We start from the raw sequence: 19,435 nt of genomic DNA, 5'->3' as shown, positions 1-19,435 counted from the left end.
AGCCCTCAGCATATCTCCTCCTCCTTCTCTATGCTATTCTGCAAGCTTACGAGTAAAAAATGTTAGCCTAACTAGATCTGAAGGACTCAAAACATTCATGTTTCACACTGTAAAAGTGTCTCTCCCTCAGCCACAGGGAGAAGTCAGTAATAAAATCAGGAGTCTTAAGCTTCAGTGTTTATGTCTAAGTGCTTTGTCATACATCTCAACAAACAAAAATCCTATGACTATGAGGTGAATTTCTCTTTATACAAGTATTTGAAGCCTACAAGTAAATTTATCTACAAGCAAGCTGGTAGAATATACCAAAATGTCACTTACCCCTTGACTAGTTCAACTGCGATAAAATCATTGCCATCACCACTGTTAAAGAGGATGAAGCCATCAGCTGAGGTGGTCTTGAACTGAAAGAAGAGATGCATGGATGTATAAGCCTGCAAGGTAGCCAAGCTCAAGTAGCTGCTCTTGGTCTTGAACGTCACGGGGTCAGCTATAATGTTGCGGAGACCAAAGCGTGCCTTCAGCTCACAATAGTCAATGTCACCATTCTTGCACAGGTCAATGTAGAGCATCCCATTGAACATGAGGCTCTGGAGGTGGCCAATGAAGCTGGACGGGATGACAGAGATGTAGCGCTTCTCTGTCATGATTCCCGTCTCAATGTTGTGGAACTCCAAACGGGTATGATCGCCAACCATTGTGCCTAAAGGACAAAACCAAAGAGGAATATACAGAAAGCCCAAGGATCACTAACAGGTTATATGAAGACTTTCACTCTCCAGTTTGCAGTACTAACTTCATCCTATCTGATCACTGTTCAGCAGCTTGCATAAAAAAGAATGTATAGACACTTCATAGAATCACAGAATCAGAGTTGTCAGGGTTGGAAGGGACCTCTGAAGATCATCTAGTCCACCTCCCCTACAGTAGATCACACAGGAACATTCCAGGCGGGTTTTCAATGTCTCCAGAGAGGGAGACTCCACAACTTCTCTGGGCAGCTTGTTCCAGTGCCCTGTCACTCTCACAGTAAAGAAGTTTTTTCTGATGTTTACATGGAACCTCCTATGCTCCAGTTTGTACCCATTGCCCCTAGTTCTATCACTAGACATCACTGTAAAAAGCCCTCAATTAAAATATTCAAGCTACTCAGTGTAACAAATATGTCACACTACTTTTGAAGCACATTGAAATGTTTCAGTAAGTGTGCTAGGCATCAGTACAGACACAGAACCCACACAGACAGATGAAATACATAGAATGCTAAAAGACTAGTTTGAGTACAAAGACTAGTTGGGCAACATCAAAACGAAAACCATTACCAACAACCTTATTTCAGACCTCTCCAGATTTTTGTTAAGGTAGTTGTAACTATTTGGTCATACAGGGATCCTTTCTACACAGGCCTTCTGCCATCTAGTATGCTATAGAAGTAACATTAAATTGATTAATTACTCAATATATAATTGTTTTCTCATAATTCAATGTACAAGCATCAATCAAACTCAGCTACAAGTAGGCCAGTTGCTTTTTTTTTCTCTCATGAAATTTTCTGCAGCATTGCATTGAATTTAGGTGGTGAGGTGCTGGCTGCATGGCCGCCTCTATGAAAAGTCAGGGCTGCCCCATGCCACACATGACAGGTTCCAGTCAGCTCCAACTGACCTAACACAGCTGAGCCTTGCAACCAAGATGGTGGCATATCTGGGAAAGCATATTTAGGAAAGAACAAAATCCAAAATGGTACTTGTGAGTGAGGAACAAAGGAAGAGTAAAATGAATAATGATTTTTTGGGGAAAAAAAGCAAAAAAAAAAAAAGCAAAAACAAAGAACAACAACCCAAACAAACACATAAAAACCCTTAAAACACCAAAGTCAGAAAAGGAGGAGGGGGAAAAGGCACTCCAGACACCAGAGTGGAAATCCTTGAGCAACACATGTAGAAGACCACAGTGAAGCAGACACCTCCCACTGCAACCTGCGGAGGACCCCCATGCCAGAGCAGGTTGGTATTGCTTGAAGGAACTGCAGTCCTTGGAGACCACACACTGGAGCAGTTTTTCCTGACAGTCTGTGGAGAGGACCCATGCTGGAGCACTCCATGAAGGACCGTAGCTCATGGGAAGGACCCACACAGGAGCAATGAAAAAGTGTGAGAAGGAAGGAGTGGCAGAGAAGAGCTGTTACAGAATGACCACAGCCACCATTTTTCATTCCCCTGCACCCCTGTGTGCGTAGGGCAGTAAAAGAGTCAGGAATGACTGAGAAAAGAAGGGAGTGGAGGAGGGCATTTTATTTTTTCTCTTTATTTCTCACCATCCACCTCTATTTTTAATTGGCAATAAATCAAATTAAATTTCCCCAAATCAAGTCTGTTTTGTCCATGACAGTAATTGGTAAGTCATTTCCCATCTTTATCTTGAAACATAAGACTTCTCATCCTATTTTCTCCTCTGTCTTACCGAGGAGAGGGAGTGAGAGAGAGCTGAGTGGGTGTCTGGCAACCAGCCCCAATCAACCCAAAGTTCAGCAGCCCAGTGTGCAAATTATCCCCAAATATTCATTTCATTTTCTACCACTCCTGCAAAATTATGGATTATTACTTTCAATTTTATATACATAAAGCTGAGGAACAAAAAGATCAACATATAAATTTGGATAAATATTTAGCATCCACTTTAATGGAGTAACTAACAACTTGGGAGCACCTACAGGTTTTGAGGCTCAGCACTTCTAGAAATAAAATCCTGTATTGAGTTTGCACAGCAAGGCTTTTGTACTAGGCAGGGTTGAGGGGGAGAGTAGCTGCAGGAGTGGCTACTGTGAGAAGCTGCCAGGACCAGCTATATTCAATAGAGCCAATGCCAGCTGGCTCCAAGATGGACCCACCACTGGCCAAGTCCAAGCCCATCAGACACAGTGGTAGCACCTCTGGGATAGTAAATTTGAGGGGAAAAAAGAGTAATAATTAAAAAAGCAACTGCAGCTGGAGACAGGAGAGAGAATAGGTGAGAGAAACAACTCTGTAGACATCAAGGTTAGTGAAGAAGGAGGGGAGGAGATGCTTCAGGCTCTGGAGCAGAGATTCCCCTACAGCTCATTGGGGAGGTTATGGTGAGGCACCTTGACCTGCTGCAGCCCATGGAGGTTACTAGTGGGGCAGATACCACCTGCAGCCCAGGGAGTACCACACAACAGACCAGGTGGATACCCAAATGAGGCTGTGACCCTCTGGGAAGCCCACACCAGATCAGGTTTTCTGTCAGGATTTATGACCCCCCCACAATGGAGCAGTCTGTTCCTGAAGAGTTGCACCCCACAGAAGGGACCAGTACATGAAGAACTGCAGACCATGGAAGGACTCACATTGGAGAAGTTAATGGAGGATTGTTTCCTGTGGGAAAGACCCCATGCTGGAGCAGGGGTAGAGTGTGAGGAGCCCTCCCCCTGAGGAGGAAGGAGTAGCAGAAACAATCTGTGATTACCTGACCATAACACCCATTCCCCATCACCCTGTGCCACTGGGGACAAGAAAGTAGAGAAAATTGGGAATTAAGTTGAACCTGGGAGGAGAAATGAGGTGGGACAAAGGTGTTTTTAAGATTTGGTTTTATTTCCCATTGCCTTAATCTGATTTGACTGGTAATAAATTAAATTATTTTTTTCCCAAGTCAAGTCCATGATAGTAATTGCTGAGTGATCTCCCTGTCCTCATCTCAACCCACAAACCTTTTGTTATATTTTCTCTCCCTTGTCCAGATGAGGAGGTGAGTGACAGAGTAGCTTTGGTGGGCACTTGGGATCCAGCTACAGTCAACACAGATCCACAATCCCAAATTAGTACCTCCCAAAAGGACAGGTACAAGGGCATCAACTGCAAAAGATCTGATTTCAGGTGACTTACCCAGCTTTCCATAGGAACTCTAAGGACAGAAGTCAGCTCCCCTTGGCTGAATTCACATGCCTTACATACAGGACCCTTTCCACTTTTCTACCATGCTATGGGTCATTCACTAACATTTTTTCAAAGAAGATTTTAAAAACAAGCTACTCTAGTACCAACAGCCTCTTTTAAATTAAAGTATCTGTGTTGACCTGTTTGCTGTATTCTCCTTTCTTAATGTAAGCAGGGAAGCAAAGCAAATACTAAATTGGACAACACCAAAACGCATAAAAACAAAGACCTATCAACTTTCAACTTTTCCCTCTTGCATGATTCTCTACTTAATATTCTAGCATGTTGCTAATGTAATTTCTGCACAGGCAAAGGCCTTAGTTTTAGAAGGTTTCCCAAAGGAAACAGCCATGCTGTCTATTGGTCCCTCTGCCTGCAATAGCATTTTAACCTGCTAGCCAGATTGAATCAGGTTTAAAAGAACAGAAGGGTCAAAAATATTTAAATTCATACTAGTTTTGTGAAAAATTGACACCTGGATAAAGACTTGATTAAATGTTTCCAGTATCCTATAACAGACAAAATTTAGCAATGATATGCTGCCTGATTGCATCTGCTGGTCAGTTAGCATATATATACAAGTCTTGACAAGTCACTGCAAGAAAACTTCTTTCCTTAGCTCTTCTACTATTGGATAAATGCAAAGTAGTTATTGCCAGAGTAGTAAAGAACAGTTGGCCTGTGAAATCTGAAGTACATTTGGACCACACCAATGAGAATATAAGGGGCAACAGAAATGGAATTAGGGAGGTTGGAAGAGGTGAATCTAGAATTTTAGAAAAGGTGAAAAATGAGAAAACTGAGACTAGCTTAATAGAAATAGGACAGTGATAGCAGTGGTAGTACAGGAATTTAGGAGAAGTTCAGGGAAAAGCTGAAGAGTATCTGCCAATACAAGACCAGAATAAGGGCAGAGATACACTTCCTCCACTGTGTCTGTAGATACTGTAACTACTACAGCCATCAGCAGCTCTTTAAAGTGGTAGCAGACAAGAAACAACAACAACAAAAAAAATCCATCCCCCACTACATTATTTGAGTGCTAGAATGATATTGTAGAGAGGAGGAATATAACTGCTATCTTATATGACTGCTGTATTTGTGTCTCATTTATCACTGATGTTCTAAGGTCTCTTCCAGGCGTGATGGAGGTGGGGGAGAGGCAAGGAGGGAAGGCGGGGAATGTGAGAGCATGGTTTTGTGATTAAGCAGCAAAATGTTGTCCAGAGGAACTGAATTCCACTTCTCCCTTAGTTGTCCTGCAGAAAGCCAAGTCAGTCACTTATTTATGTATTTTTCACAGGTGGTCATTAATTGTCTACACCTAATTTTCCAAGTAGTAAGGCTGAGCTAATTTACCAGATACAATTTATAGACATACTGAGTATTTGTGCATGCAAATAACTGAAAAAATTATGCCAAATTTGTACCAAATACATGCAACTTTAATCTAGTGTCTTGTTTCCAAACCTGTAAAATGGGAAAAAGACACCTAGTCACTTCATATAACATAGACATGGCAGTAAATCCATTTACAGCTACTTAGTTCTATATAAACACGTTGATCAATAACACACAACACACAAAGGGGGAGGAAAAAAAAAAGTAAAAAGCAACATTTCTATATTTAGAGCACAATTTAGTTGGAATGCATTGTTCCAAGCAAGCAACAAGAAAGAAGGCAGCATTCAAAAAGGCTGTTTATTATTACTGGGGACCCAGTTAAGACTTCTGATCTATGCCTGAAGACAGCTGGAATCCTGTGGAAAAATCTATGTGACCACATCATTGAACACTATATCATCTGCCCAAGGAAGCAGGATGCAGATTGCACAGAAAAATCTTTGGCTTTTCTGACTTATGCCACGATGGCATTCTTTTAAGAGATATTTTTAGCTGTAATGCATCTTTAATTATGGGATTCATATATACGTACATATGCACATCCTATTTTAGCATATGATTATATCATTATTATTTATAAATTTGGCTTCATGAAAACGAAACTTCAAAAAAACCGAAACAGATGGCTTTTTGGAGACTGAGTTGGTAATGCAAAGGGTGCCACCTCATGGTGCTTGCTAAAAAAAGCATACCCAGAAGAATCGTTCTCCTTAAATGCTCAAGTAAACAGGATTAAATATTTACCAGCATGTCTCACTAATGCAGAAAGTTCCTTCTTAAATAAAATTCCATTTTCCTACAAGCTAATGTTGACTAAGCCTCCAGAAATTCTAACAGGAGAAGCAAAAATTCTTCTTTCATATACTTCTGATTCTCTCTTGCAAATTCTCAGCCTTTATAGCACAGCATATATTTACTTCAGAGGGACAGTATCAAGACATTTTCATACAAACCCAGTTCTTTGGGCATATTTCAAAATCCTGACTCATGGTTTCCCAAATAACCTAATTGCCACATGACTTAAAATTAACTGCATTCACACAGTAGAAAAAACTTCTTGCAGAGATAGGATATAGTACTCTGGCAGTGCCTGTGGCAGCCATCCCTTCTAGTTGCCTTCTGAGTAAAAGCTATTTAGAAGAGATGGTTTCAGCATTTGGCAAAACAACATGGGTCAAAACTAAAGAAACATTTCAGTGTTGCATCCAGGGTTACCATTCTTTGTGACTCTATTACCAGCCTTCAGACCACTGGTGTTTTCCTCAAAAGTCTAGCTCTTACAGATACACAGATATGATACTTTTAGACTTTCCAAAAAAAAAAATAAAAAAAAAAATAAAAAAAAAGTTTCTATCTTTTACAGCTATGGGGAAATGAACCAGGAAAGTATCACCTCCAAAATTTTTTTAAGGAAAAAAGATCAATCTAAAGTACCTTGACCACTTTAATGCAAATCTCATCATTTGGGAGATACCAGTTTTCCTGACTGATGGATCTTTTCTCCCCTCCTTCAACTACTTTTGTCTATAGCAAGAAGCAGGAGCTCAAGAAGCTGTCAGTAAATGCAGGAAAAGAGGAGAGAGGGAAAAAAAGTAAAAGGACCGAAGCACTCCACATGTCATGCTATGGTATACTCTTCTGGATAGCTCTGAGCTATGAGCATAAGAACTTGAAAACAAAAACAAAAATTCTTGTTCTCTAAACTGTTTGTCAAATGAGAATTTACCATCAAGGAAAAGTTTGTGCAGAGGAAAAGTTTGGAGACTTTTGGTTTTGATGCCACAGTACTGGAAATCACTACATTTGCAGCTCAGGAATGAGGTATACTCACAGTGTACCCCAAACACTGCCTAGCACGAGAGAGAGTGTTGCTTAGCACCTCTGCATTCTTGGGTATGTGCAAGCTCATTTGTCCCCTAATCCCACATCTTATATTTTCATAGTTGTCACAGAAATCTCTGGTGCTGGCTAAGAACAGTTTGTCTCTCAGAACTGAATGTTAGTTGTCAATGCAGTAAAGCACTAAATAAACAAAGAGTAACAGAAAGGGAAAAAAATAAAAACACACACGCAAGTACAGGAAGAATGTGTGTAATAGCAAAGAAGAGGCTGGGACCAGAGATACAAAGATAGTGACAAAAAATATTCATACTTCATACAATATTCATACAATCACACTTACCCTCAGCAACATCATCATCCACCATCAGCTTGAGGCTCTTTCCTCGCCGAACTACCCGGACAGTGTGCCACTCGTTGTCATTGAGTTTCTGCCCAGCATAAAGAGTTTCAGGTCCCTTGCCTGGGAATGGTGATAGGTACAATAGTTAAAGCCAGACCTCCAATTAGTTTAGTATTTGCTCAATAGGAAACATCACCAAAATCAACCTGGTGTGATACAGACTAGTAGATTGTATAGGTGTATTATGACCTGTAATCAACTCTTACACCTACACCTTCCCAGCTTACACAGAAGACAGGGGTCAGAAATTCTTCCACTGAGTGAAGTACCTTCCTCCACAGAGCCCAGAGGTCGCATGCATTTAGAACAAGGGTAGGAGCCTCTCTTGTGCTATGGCATCCATTTCCAAATGTCACATTGTACAGGGCATTGCAGTATTAGAAAAATGAACTGGTGACATAAATGTCTCTAGAGTAGAGACATTACAGCTCTCCTAAGAAATTGGATTTACAGCAGCTCAAAGGTGTTTGAGATTCTTTTAGAAGTTAATTACACTGATCTCTCAACACTTAGGTATGGAACACCAGGCTGGTTTCAGTCTTTCAGTCTCCAAAAAGAACAACAACATAACCAACCCAGAAAACCTCAAAATCCTACCCTCCAAAAAATAAGTTTAAAAAATAAAACAATTAAAAAACCAAAACAAAACACAAAACAACAAACCAAAACACAGAAAGAGTAACCTGGCCGATTGCCATAAGGCTTGTTTTTTGCAAAGCAGTCTGGCTATAAAGTGCTTACTTTACCCCTTGAATTACACATCAAAATGGCAACAGATGCCCTTTCTTCTCCAAAAGGTAAAAACTCAGTTGCCCTTGCCAACAATGCTCCTGAGAAAACAGCATTAGTGCTACCCATATTTGTCCAGTCTTGCTGCTCACCCATCACAGTTGACAGGTAATTATTTAAAACATTAATTGTTCAGATTACAGGATTGGAACACCTCACTCATTTTAAATGGTAAGTGAAATTGAATAATAGTGTGTGCTAAACCAAAGGCATCTGTGCTCTTTTCAGTACAGCACTAGAGTACTTTTTCACACAGGTATATCAGAGAAATGCAGAATAAGGACAGAAGAACTTGTTGCACATCAGGCCTGGGTCACTGCCCAAACTGGCAAAAGATGAACCCGAGAAAGAAAAAGTAATACACATTGAACATATTAGAAGACCACAGGGAAAATAAGAGGCCCTGCTACAGCTTACTGCACTGGTAAAACTAATGTCAGATATGCAGACTATTTCTCTATGTTCAAACCAAGCAAATTCATCTCTTTATTCAGCTAGTCCAGGAACACCATTTATTTTGATGAGTTTTCAATGGGATAGTTACGTAACAGAATAAATCGCTATACGTGTCTTCAGGCTAAACTCTGCACAAGGGGACGCACCCACTCATCTGTGTCATGGTGCAGTCTAACAAATATGAGTAACATACTCCATAGTGAGACAGAATTGAAGGAAGGGGTAGGAAAATTACCCAGGGACTTTACATAGTCCACAACAGGCACCCTAAGTAGCAACATTACTGTAACTGCTTCTTAATGAGGGGAAACATGGGCAAAGAGGGTGGTGTCTCATTCAGCTAGGATATAATGTGTACTAGGGGAAACCTATAGAAGGAAACCAAAGCAAAGTTAATATTATGTTCTTCTTCTTACAACATCATCCAGTACCCGTTAATGGAAAACAAGTTTAATATCCTTTCATATAAAGTCCATTGCCCAAGAGGGAAAACGTTTTTTTACAGTTATCTGAAAAAAAAGAGAGTCATTCTTGGATAAAATGATGAAGAGTCACATATTGCCATTCTCCTTCGCAGGAGAAACCTGTAACCTCTGCAGTTCCTCACCAGTGTACTAAAGTTACACTGTACAACAAATGTAAATCCAGCTGCACAAGGCAGCTAAGTCATGGCCAGAAACTTAAATTCTTAGGAGCCAGACAAGCAAAACTCTATTAAATAGAGCCCAAGAAAGTTTTGCTAGATTTACAGTGAGTACACTTTATCTCAGAGCACATATTACAAAACATCTCTGGATGGCCAGCAAAATTATTGCCTACATAAAAATACACTGCATCAGTTATTGTAGTTTCACACAGCCATTTCCCAGGTAGGAAGATAAAGGAGCTCATCTGTACCTGTGTGTTTTTATAATGCCACCTGAAAGCATGGCAACAGGTGGGGGTGGTGCACAGCAAATACTTTTAAAAAACAACTTTTTCACAGGTCTAGAGCTATGGAGAGCTCAATCAAGAGAAATGGTCAAGCATGCTGACTGTTCAGCTGACAATACAGCACCCTCTATGCAGCAGCTCTATGTTCAACAAGGTTGGGTAACTCAAAGTTGCTGACCTAATCACCTCTTTTTAACCCTAGCCAAACAAGCTGATTTGGCTTGTTGTGGCTACCTTGATGCCTACTATAGCACTTCCAAAATAGAACTGTGAGACCAACAGAAGTTATCTGACTAGATTCTCAGAAAACGTACCTTAACCAATTCACAAATACATAAGCAGAAAGTTTCAGCTATCCAACTTCTTTTTCCAAATGAATAAGGTTGTCTATAAGTGAGACTGCTATTTAGAAGTAACTGTTTAATAGTTTAGGCTAAAAAAATTGAAAATTCAGCACTGCAGATGCAAATTGCTCCATGTTATCTAAATCCATATCTTCATCAGCCAATTTAATATTTTATCAATAGAAAAAACAAACAAACAAACAAAGCCACAACAAAAACAGGAGAACTGTATATCACACAGAATTGACCACTACCTCTCATTTTCAAACTCAAATGAGGCAAACTAGTATGTATACCTTTGGTGCTTTGCAGTTGCAAAAATTACTTCATCAGAAGCAAAAATCTCTCTCTTGGGCATCCCCACATTCTGGACATTATTCAAGCTGCAGTTCAGGCTTCTTGAACAATATTACTTGATTCAGCTGCAGCAGCTCCTCCTCATGCTCTCATTAATCTTTTGACACCTACCCAAAACTTGTCTGCATATTGCTCCTACGAAACAATTAGTATATGCTTTCAAACATGGAAGAACTCAATTAAATCTGCCCAGGGTGTCCCAGTTATTATCCCTATGGCCAAAATAGACTATATAAAAGTGCCAAGAACAGATAAGGCCAAGTATAAAGAATCAAGTAGTTCACGCTTTCTGAAAATGCCAAGTTGCTTTCCATCTGGCCCCCAAGAACTCACTCAATTAGAACAAAAAGCCAGTCAGAGGGATGCAGTTAAAACAACAGCTCTGAAAACACCAGCTGTTACCTACCTTCAGTGGTTAACAGCACACAGAATTTCCCTCTCATGAAAGTCAAAAGAGAAAGACAGCTAATCTCCTCACCAGCTCCTCACAGGTGCATCAAAAACTGTGCTTTTTACCCTTGGTGCAGGCTATCATTATCTAACTCATTTATATGATTTAAATGACCTTCATGAAACCAAGCTATCTTCATTATCGCATATCTTATCCAGCATTACAGAAGAGGTCAAACATTCAAGTCTGCAGAATGGCAGAAGAGACAACCAGAAAGGACATGGACAGACTGATGAGAATGGAAAAGGCTCTTCCTCATTTTAATTGCAATGATAAATAATTCTACAGTGATATACTAAAGCTTTTTAGAGAAGACCCTTGATTTTAAAAAAATCTGATTTTTTTCTTTTTTAATTAAAATGCTCAGCTGCCATATCAGCTTTGTTCAGTAGCAAGATGTATTCTTCTGCCTTTTTTTTATATACAGGACAGAAATCTCTCAGGAATGGCAACAGCATTCCATGGCAGGGAAGGGCAAGGGGAGGCACTGGTTGTCTTTACTTATCCTTTTACAAAATGACTACAGAAGTTGCAATTCACTGTAAAAAAAATGCACACACACAGCTTTATGAAACATGAGAATCAATCGCAAGACAAGCTGGACAGATTCTCTCAACAGATCTACGCTATTTAGGCATTATTCAATAATTTCCTAAAGAACACTCAGATGTGACTAGTACAACCACAGAGTGGGATTCTTCTTTGTAGCCCCAACAGAGCAGCACAGAGAAAGGGGGTTATGAAGCCAATGCCACACCTGTTTTTCATCCCCACTGATATTAATAGTACTTTGGAAGATAATTGCCTTTATATACAGACTATACATTTAGTGATACACACTAAATAATTATGCATACTTAGGGCACATGACAGATATTCCCTTTTCCATGTTTTGTCTTTTCAGAAGATAGGCAGAAGATATTCTAGGTACTAAGATATTCAGCTACAATTTCTACAGGCAGGTTTGAACAAGGGGGGAGGGGAGGTAGGTGGAGCATGGGGCGAAGGAGAACAAGTGGACTTAAGGAAAAGGGCACTGGCAATTACTCATACACTTTTAAGGCTTCCTGATATGCAGAGAGTTCCTACAAAGAATAGGACTAATATAAAAACACAAGTATGGCTCAAAAACAGAGCTGGCAACTGTTCCGAAAAACCTTCAATATCTTTTGGTCTTGTTTGAATATGTCAGTAGTGTTAATTTTGTTGGATATTTTCAGGCAGCAACAGTATGGACAAAATGTCTTTTTCTTGACCAGAATCCACTAATTCCAGGAGCATTGTTAATTGCTAGGAAGCAACTGGCAAACCCAAACTCTCAGTACATTGCAGACATTTATGTAGATATTCCAGTCAAATCAACACAGTCAAATAAATACAGACTTGTTTTGCTCATATACAGGTTTTAGAATCCTCCTTTTCAGGAAAACTTTAGCTGCATCTAGGAATAAGCAGTTGCACTTTCATACATGTAGTCAATACCTTCATTGGGGACCTTACCTGCACCAACCTTTCAGTTTCCTCAAGGAACAGGATCACTTCCATGTGCTAACCCGCATTAAAACATAACACACACTTACCAAAAAAAATGCTTTTAGCAAAGCTTACAGAAAAGTTAGGCTTACAACTTTACAGAGTGGCTTCAGTGGCAAATCAATAAGGTTGAGCATGATCTATACCAGCTTACTCAGAAGCAAAATTTAATTATTTATATCCATACAGCAACAGAAATTGCAAACAAGGTCCTTTAAATAATTACAGAATCAATTAGTGTCATAAATGCAAATAAAAATCTCCCCCAACAGCTAAACTAATCAAGTGCATGGAATTAACTCAGCAATTAAATTAAAACTAGCAAGATCACTCTACTGGTTCTCTCAGAAGCATACCACAGTCTCCTCGTAAACTTGACAAAACATAAGTTAAGCTGGGTTTAACTATTCAGACACAATCCATTTTAAAACACCTTTACAAAAAAACCCAAATAGAACACACACACAAAAAACAAGCCATCACCAAAAACAAAGAAAGCCACTATAAAAAAAAAAAATAGTTCCTTACTTTTGCTGTAAATATATGTAGCACCATATTGAATGTCTGTTGCTGTCATTTACAGACACCCTGGGAAATGGCTGTAATATGATGCAACATGGATTCAGGCACCATTCAACGTAACTGCAGCTTGTTCATAAGACTCTTAAACTAGACTTAGTGCAGAAATTATTTTGTGTGTCCTTTACTTGATGCAAATAATGTTTGTGATTCAGAAAAAAAAAGGGAGACAATTCGCATATATGATACAGGTCACACCTGGAAAAAATTACACTTATGTCTAGGCTTTTCCGTCCAGGGGGTTGTTCTCCTTCTTTCCCTCAATTTCACTGCTGCTGAACTTTTAACACTTTTAGAGACTACGTAATTCCTACGTAGCTCTACAGCAGAATAATTTTTAACAGACATTGGGAAAACATCTGTCTTACCAGAAAATGTATGCCCCCTAAAAGTCTTGAAACAGGAGAGCACAATTTCAGTTAGAGGATGTTTCAATTCTTTTGAAGAAAATTTCATTCTGACTTAGAAAACATTCAAAATGTTTCACCTTCAAGCTAAATGAAAAAGTTTTCAGCATTTAAAAATAAGATGAAGTTTTTAATTATCTATTCAAGATATCATTCATTTTTCAGTGTCATTTATGGTTTCCCATTTTTATTGAGGGAGTTATTTCCACTTTTAAGGAATGGGATGTTACTTTATACTGACAATCAGCAGGGAGGCCAAAAAGGACATGGAAAAAAATTATATATTTTTAAATCAACTACTGTTTTTTTTTTTAAATTACAGCAGTTTAATTAAATTAACTTCAGAGTTATTCCAGTCACAGCGGCTTTACCTTTGTTTTTAGATAGGGCTGTGATACAAAACTCTTCACATAAGCCAGAACACCATATACTTCTGTTCCTAAAAGATCAGGGCAACAAAAGCTTCAACGTAGGTATAAAGAACTCAGAAGCAGCTAAATTGTGAGTCATCTACAATTTGCCTAAGGAAATATTTGTACACACTGGATTTTCAGAGAGCAAAGCTCAAGAGAACTAGCAGTGTAAACTAGGCAGCAAAGCAATCACAGAAGCACCTTCTACTACAGGGGCTATGAAGAGCAGCCACCAGAGGGACACAACCTCATTTACTAAAGCTGCTGCTTAGACAGTTATATATAAGAACAAAGGAGTTACATAACTCAAAATCTTGCTTTCCAGAGTTTCACCTACCGATATATTTTGTTTTTGAAGGACTACACTTCAGTGATCAACAAGATAACTAAAACTTCAACTCACCCCCTTAATGGCCAATACCTGTTTACTTCAGGTATATTAATTTAATGGATGCAGTTTGCCACCCAATACATGAGTCTATGGCCCAAGAAACAAGCAAAACCTCAACATTTAACCACAGGACAGAATTTTAAACCTATTACAGCAATAATTATTCAAAGACTTTTGCAGATCACAACAGTAATAAAGAAATCCTATTTTAAGGCAGCTTTACATTTTGTTAGCTTTCCAGTGACGCAGCACTAACCGAAGCAAGACGCAGGCATGACAAACGTAGCTATTTAATTCTTCCATTTATTCCTGGGTAGGTATAATACTATAGTTATCAAAACCATCTGTATATCTCACTTGAAACACTGATGGACTGTGCTACCAACAGTAAGACAACTGGAGTTTGTCTTCCTGTTTAGTTTCAAATCTCACCATAAATATTGCAAAAGAAGTGGATTAATCACAATGATAGGGTGGAAAAGATGCTGGAGATGAGGCTGAGAAAACTGGAGTGAGCAGTATCATGTATCATGCAGGCATGTACATAATAGCAATGAAATAATTTGCCTGTGTAATGCCTGGATGAGATTCAAACTACTTACCTAAGAGGGGAAATAAACATCAGTCACATATAAGAGTATCTAAACCAAGTACCCCAAAAGCACTTTGCTTCTGTTATATTAGTAAGGAATTACACTACAGCAGGATGGAGAAGCCTGTATCATCCTATTTGGTGAGCCTTCTCATGCCTCTATGATTTCATTGGAAGGAATTATTTACATTTTGGCAATATTTTATTGTTGTTGTTGAGTTCTTGCTCTATTTTTTTTTAAATATTATAGCAGCTACTTCTCATCTAAGTCTAAATAGCAAGAACAGAATGCAAGACAAATCAGTCCAGATGTGGCAATACAGTGCCTTTCAGTAATTGCAGATGTGTCTTTCAAGAAAGGATCAGAGACCACTTTCTAATAGGATAGCATCTTTGTTCCTCTCTTCCAGAACGCAGAAAACAATGGCAAAAACATATTCCCAAAGATATATTTGACTGTTTAACAGACAGCAGAGTTGGAGGAAAAAAACAGATCTTTGGAACTCCAATCCCTGCATGGTCCTCACTAACAGCACAGTGTAACAACAAAGGACAGTTCTCTGCCAACACTTCTATATTCAGCTATTAAGAGCAAAGGCCAGTGGCATCATATATTCGGAGGACCTAAATTTCTTTCCCTTTTATGGTACCTTTCCTTGTGGCACATAAGTGCCTGAGGTGTTAAGAATGCATAGAGTTATCTTCATAGTTTCTAGGACTATTGCATGACCCAGCATCTCAAAAAGGTGTCTTTCACATGAAAGAGAATAGATCTTAGCTGCTGTTACCTTTCGATGGGTCATATATATTGTCCTATCATATAATCATTTAGGTTAGAAAAGACCTTTTAAGATCAAGTCCAACCTTTAACCCTACTTTACCATGTTCACCCCTAAACCACATCCCCAAGCACTATATCTATACAACTCTTTTACATTGGAATGGTTAGCACAAGGTAGTGACCACACGGCAAAAAGACAATACTATGCTGACTGAAATTTCTCCTGGTATTTCTCAGATAGAGCATTGGTACGTATTTTACTTACTTAAGGTAAGCCACATTTCAGTAGTGACTATGGATTTCCAAGTTATGTACCAGATAAGTATGATCCAGTAAAAATACTTCACAGGAAAGTTTTACTGAATTGATCTAAACAAGGAGTATAGACATAGGAAAGCCTCTCCAAATGCCCCCTTGTCTTTTCTCAAGCTGTAAGTTGAGAACCCTTTTTTGGTTGACATCATCTAAGCCTTTCATTGCTATCTTAGCATCTACAAACTTACTTATTTTTCTAGGACACTACAGGGCTAACGCATGCCCAAAATAAGGTTGAGGAATACTGCTGACCATGTTTTATGAGGCAGAAACTGATACACAGTTGTGTTACCCAAAGCATCACAGCAAAATCTTGGTCCCACTTAAATAAGTGTCTTCCTTTCCCCTTAGCAAACTTTGCAAAACTGAATAAAACCTGATTGCCATTTGGAAGCCAGATCTACACTGACTACCAACTTTAAAGATTAAGACACATCCAGCAGTCAAGAAACTAGAAGTCTGGCAGCAAATAATTTGCTTAATGCCTCTTCACCCTTCTGTTTCCAAAAACCTCTCAGCAATTCCTTTGCATGCTCTCCAAGAACTAGGACCCTGCTAGCAGAACCTAATCTGAGTAATAGCAACAAGATCTGCATCCACTGATGAAAATCCTCCCCAGATGCTTTACAGACAACACCAATTCCCAGTCTACTGGTAGCACACACCAGTGCCTTTTACCTGAGCTGAGAAACCCAGATGAGAATAATGACAAGTGGTACATAGGCCTACATATAAGAGACTCCTTATTTATCTTAAAACGCTATCAAGGAAGGATCACCTGCTTCTGGAGAGCTGAGGAATCAACACTGCAGACTGAGGGACAGCTGAAGGATTTACAGATAAAGATGACATCAGAGGCAAATATTGAGAACTTATTTGAAATTCAGATTTTAACATCACAGCTTTCACATCAGCTAAAGAGCACGTAAAAGAAAAAATGCTCTGGGAGAAGATGAAGGGAGAATGATAAAGGTAAGCACATCTGGCTTTAAACATATCCACACCTCTCTGCCCCCAGAGGTCCAAATGAAAGTGTCTATTATCCAAACTGATGCCATCCCTCTTCTCTAAATACCTCCCTAGTCACTCAGTTTCATACGCATACCTTCATACAAACCCGGAATATTTCATACAACATCCTCATGTAATTCTAGTATCACTAAAATTAGATCAGAATACACCTGATAATTAATTTGAAGGAATCATCCTCAAACATCCTTGCATCAGGAGAAAGAGATAACAGAAAGCCAGCAGATCTCTTCCCACCAGGAAGCAGACTTATTCCTGGAAAGGTGACACTAGTGTCTGGGGGTTGTCTTCTCTTGGCCAGCATGCAGAAGTTAACAGTCACTTTTAAAAGACCACAGCTCTGACAACAATGTCAGAGAAAAATAATCAATTAAGCACAAGGAAGGGAAGTGGTGACTTTACAGCTCTCAAGATCAATTGATGCCTGTGCGTTTTCACCAGCCATCTTGGTTAAGAAGGTTAAAAATTCTTATGCACCACACTTAAAATAGTAGCAGCCAGAATTGTAAACTTTCTCAAGAAAAAAAGAATAATCTAGTTGTATTAGGATTACATATTAGTTGAAGCTGTTCCAGAGATATTTAAGCAATAAGGTTGTTTGACTATCAAGCAATAGTAGACGTTTGCCTCTGGGTAAACTGTAAAAACAGTAGAATTTGATTAATGGCATAAGCTGGTCACAAATATTTCTCCAGCAGTTTCATTTTCTGTTGAAAGCTTAATGACAAGCATACTTTGTTTTCCACCACAAGTCTGAAAAGACCTTTTGCTCTGAGAAAATGTTACTTCTGCCTTGCCTTTTAGAAGGAACACACACAAAAAAACCTCAAAACACCGAAACAACACAAACACCCCACGGATGCTATTTCCTTCCCCGGATGTCTGTTAGCACAGGTAGTGCTTGTTACAGGGATGGGTACATTATATACACCTCTCTCCCCATGTATTTTTCCCCACGATGTCTGTACTTCTAGCCAGAGAACAGCTGGTGTGCTGCAATATTGAGCAAACTGGTATTTCTCTCTTATTTCTATTACTCACAAGAGCACTGTGAGAATTAATCCATGTATGTTTGGAAAGCATTCAGATCCCATGCTAAGCAAATGCTGTAACATCACTGACATTAATACAGTTCATACCATCAGCAAACATATTATTTAAAAATTATCACTAAAGCAGGATTTTTACAAACTCTCTTTAAAATATGGAGCTATAGATTCTAGAATAAGAGCAAGATAAGCACCACAGTAACTAGAAGAGATCCTCCCCGAGTGTCAAACAGTTGAGGAAAATGGATTTCCAGGGAATAGCACCAGAATGTTAACATGAGCCATGATACAGATAATCAAGAGTACTATACAGAACAAGAGTCTTATGCTCTATACAGTTCCCTTGATTTCAAGGGCAATAATCACTCCTCTCAAGAGGGACTTTTGGTTGGGGGGTGCTTTTGGGTTTTTTTTTTTGGGGGGGGGGTTGGGGGATTTTTTGTGGTTTTTGTGTGTGTGTGTGGTTTTTGTTGTTGTTGTGGGGTTTTTTTATAAACAAAAAGGGATAAAGCACCTTAGGTTGATTCATTATGATTTTCAATCCCATTGAATCAGTCAGGAATAACGTACATGGAGAAGTAAGTGTTTGATTATTCAAGGCAATAGACAAGCCTAGAGAATGAGGGTTAGATTTCTGAAGGTTCCTGTTCCCAAGTCTTGAAAGCACTGATTCTTCAAGAGTCAAGGTTTTATAGAAATAAATAATACCATCGGCAGTTGTCATAGTAGTCTGATTTCACTAGGGTCTTTTAAAATAAAATGCTATGTAATAATACCCAACTTGGCGAGCAGTCCTGGAGGGTGTTTTTTCTTTTGGTTTGTTTGTTTGTTTTGATTTTTTTAAAACCTGTATTGCTAATGAACACTTCAGATACTAGTTCCTAAGGTACTCCCTCTCATTGGTTTGTGAGTTTGTATCAAGTACAGCATTTGCAACCAGCAGTCTGAGGAGCTGGGTGGCCTGTGTGATACAGAGGGGCAAGAAATTCTCCCCAGTCAACAGCCCGGCATTGATCACCCAACAGTAACTTTGCATGTGTGAGAATCCTTAGAAAAATCTCTAAGCTGTGTGCTTCGGATCCGTGTGCTCTTCTCACAGCTTCAGTCTTAATTTCTGACTCTCTCCAACTTCCTTATTGGTGACCTACACTAGCAAAGCACTTCAGTGTCTACAGGACATTTATGGCTTTTGGCATCTTCCCTGTCACCCACCCTGCCCACACCAGAAGGTGCCAGGAGCCAAGTTTGACCCCAGGCCCGCCTGGCTCCCCTCACACAGCACCTGCCCACCCCAACGCCAGCAGGAGCCCCCGCCCCGCCCTCGCCGCGTCCTACCTGATCACCCCACCTCCCCCCGCACACAGCGCGTGCCGCAGCAGCGCCACGCCCGCGCGCCCCCTGGCGGGGACGGGCC

At 39.5% G+C, this 19,435-nt stretch overlaps 1 protein-coding gene across 1 annotated transcript in view; it reads right to left on the bottom strand.

The window, feature by feature from the left end:
- Nucleotides 1-19,435, bottom strand: part of NRXN3 (neurexin 3) — a 965,840-nt gene that overhangs the window by 571,874 nt on the left and 374,531 nt on the right. Inside the window, exons 12-13 of the mRNA XM_009993910.1 lie at nucleotides 7,543-7,662; nucleotides 322-703 (exon numbers count right to left, since the gene is read on the bottom strand). Coding sequence (XP_009992212.1) covers nucleotides 322-703; nucleotides 7,543-7,662 — 502 coding nt within the window. The remainder of the gene's footprint in view (nucleotides 1-321; nucleotides 704-7,542; nucleotides 7,663-19,435) is intronic.

The sequence above is a fragment of the Chaetura pelagica genome, unplaced genomic scaffold, assembly GCF_000747805.2.
Source record: "Chaetura pelagica isolate M959 unplaced genomic scaffold, ChaPel_1.0 scaffold11, whole genome shotgun sequence".
Lineage (NCBI taxonomy): Eukaryota > Metazoa > Chordata > Aves > Apodiformes > Apodidae > Chaetura > Chaetura pelagica.
This window is presented reverse-complemented; position numbering and strand designations above follow the sequence as displayed.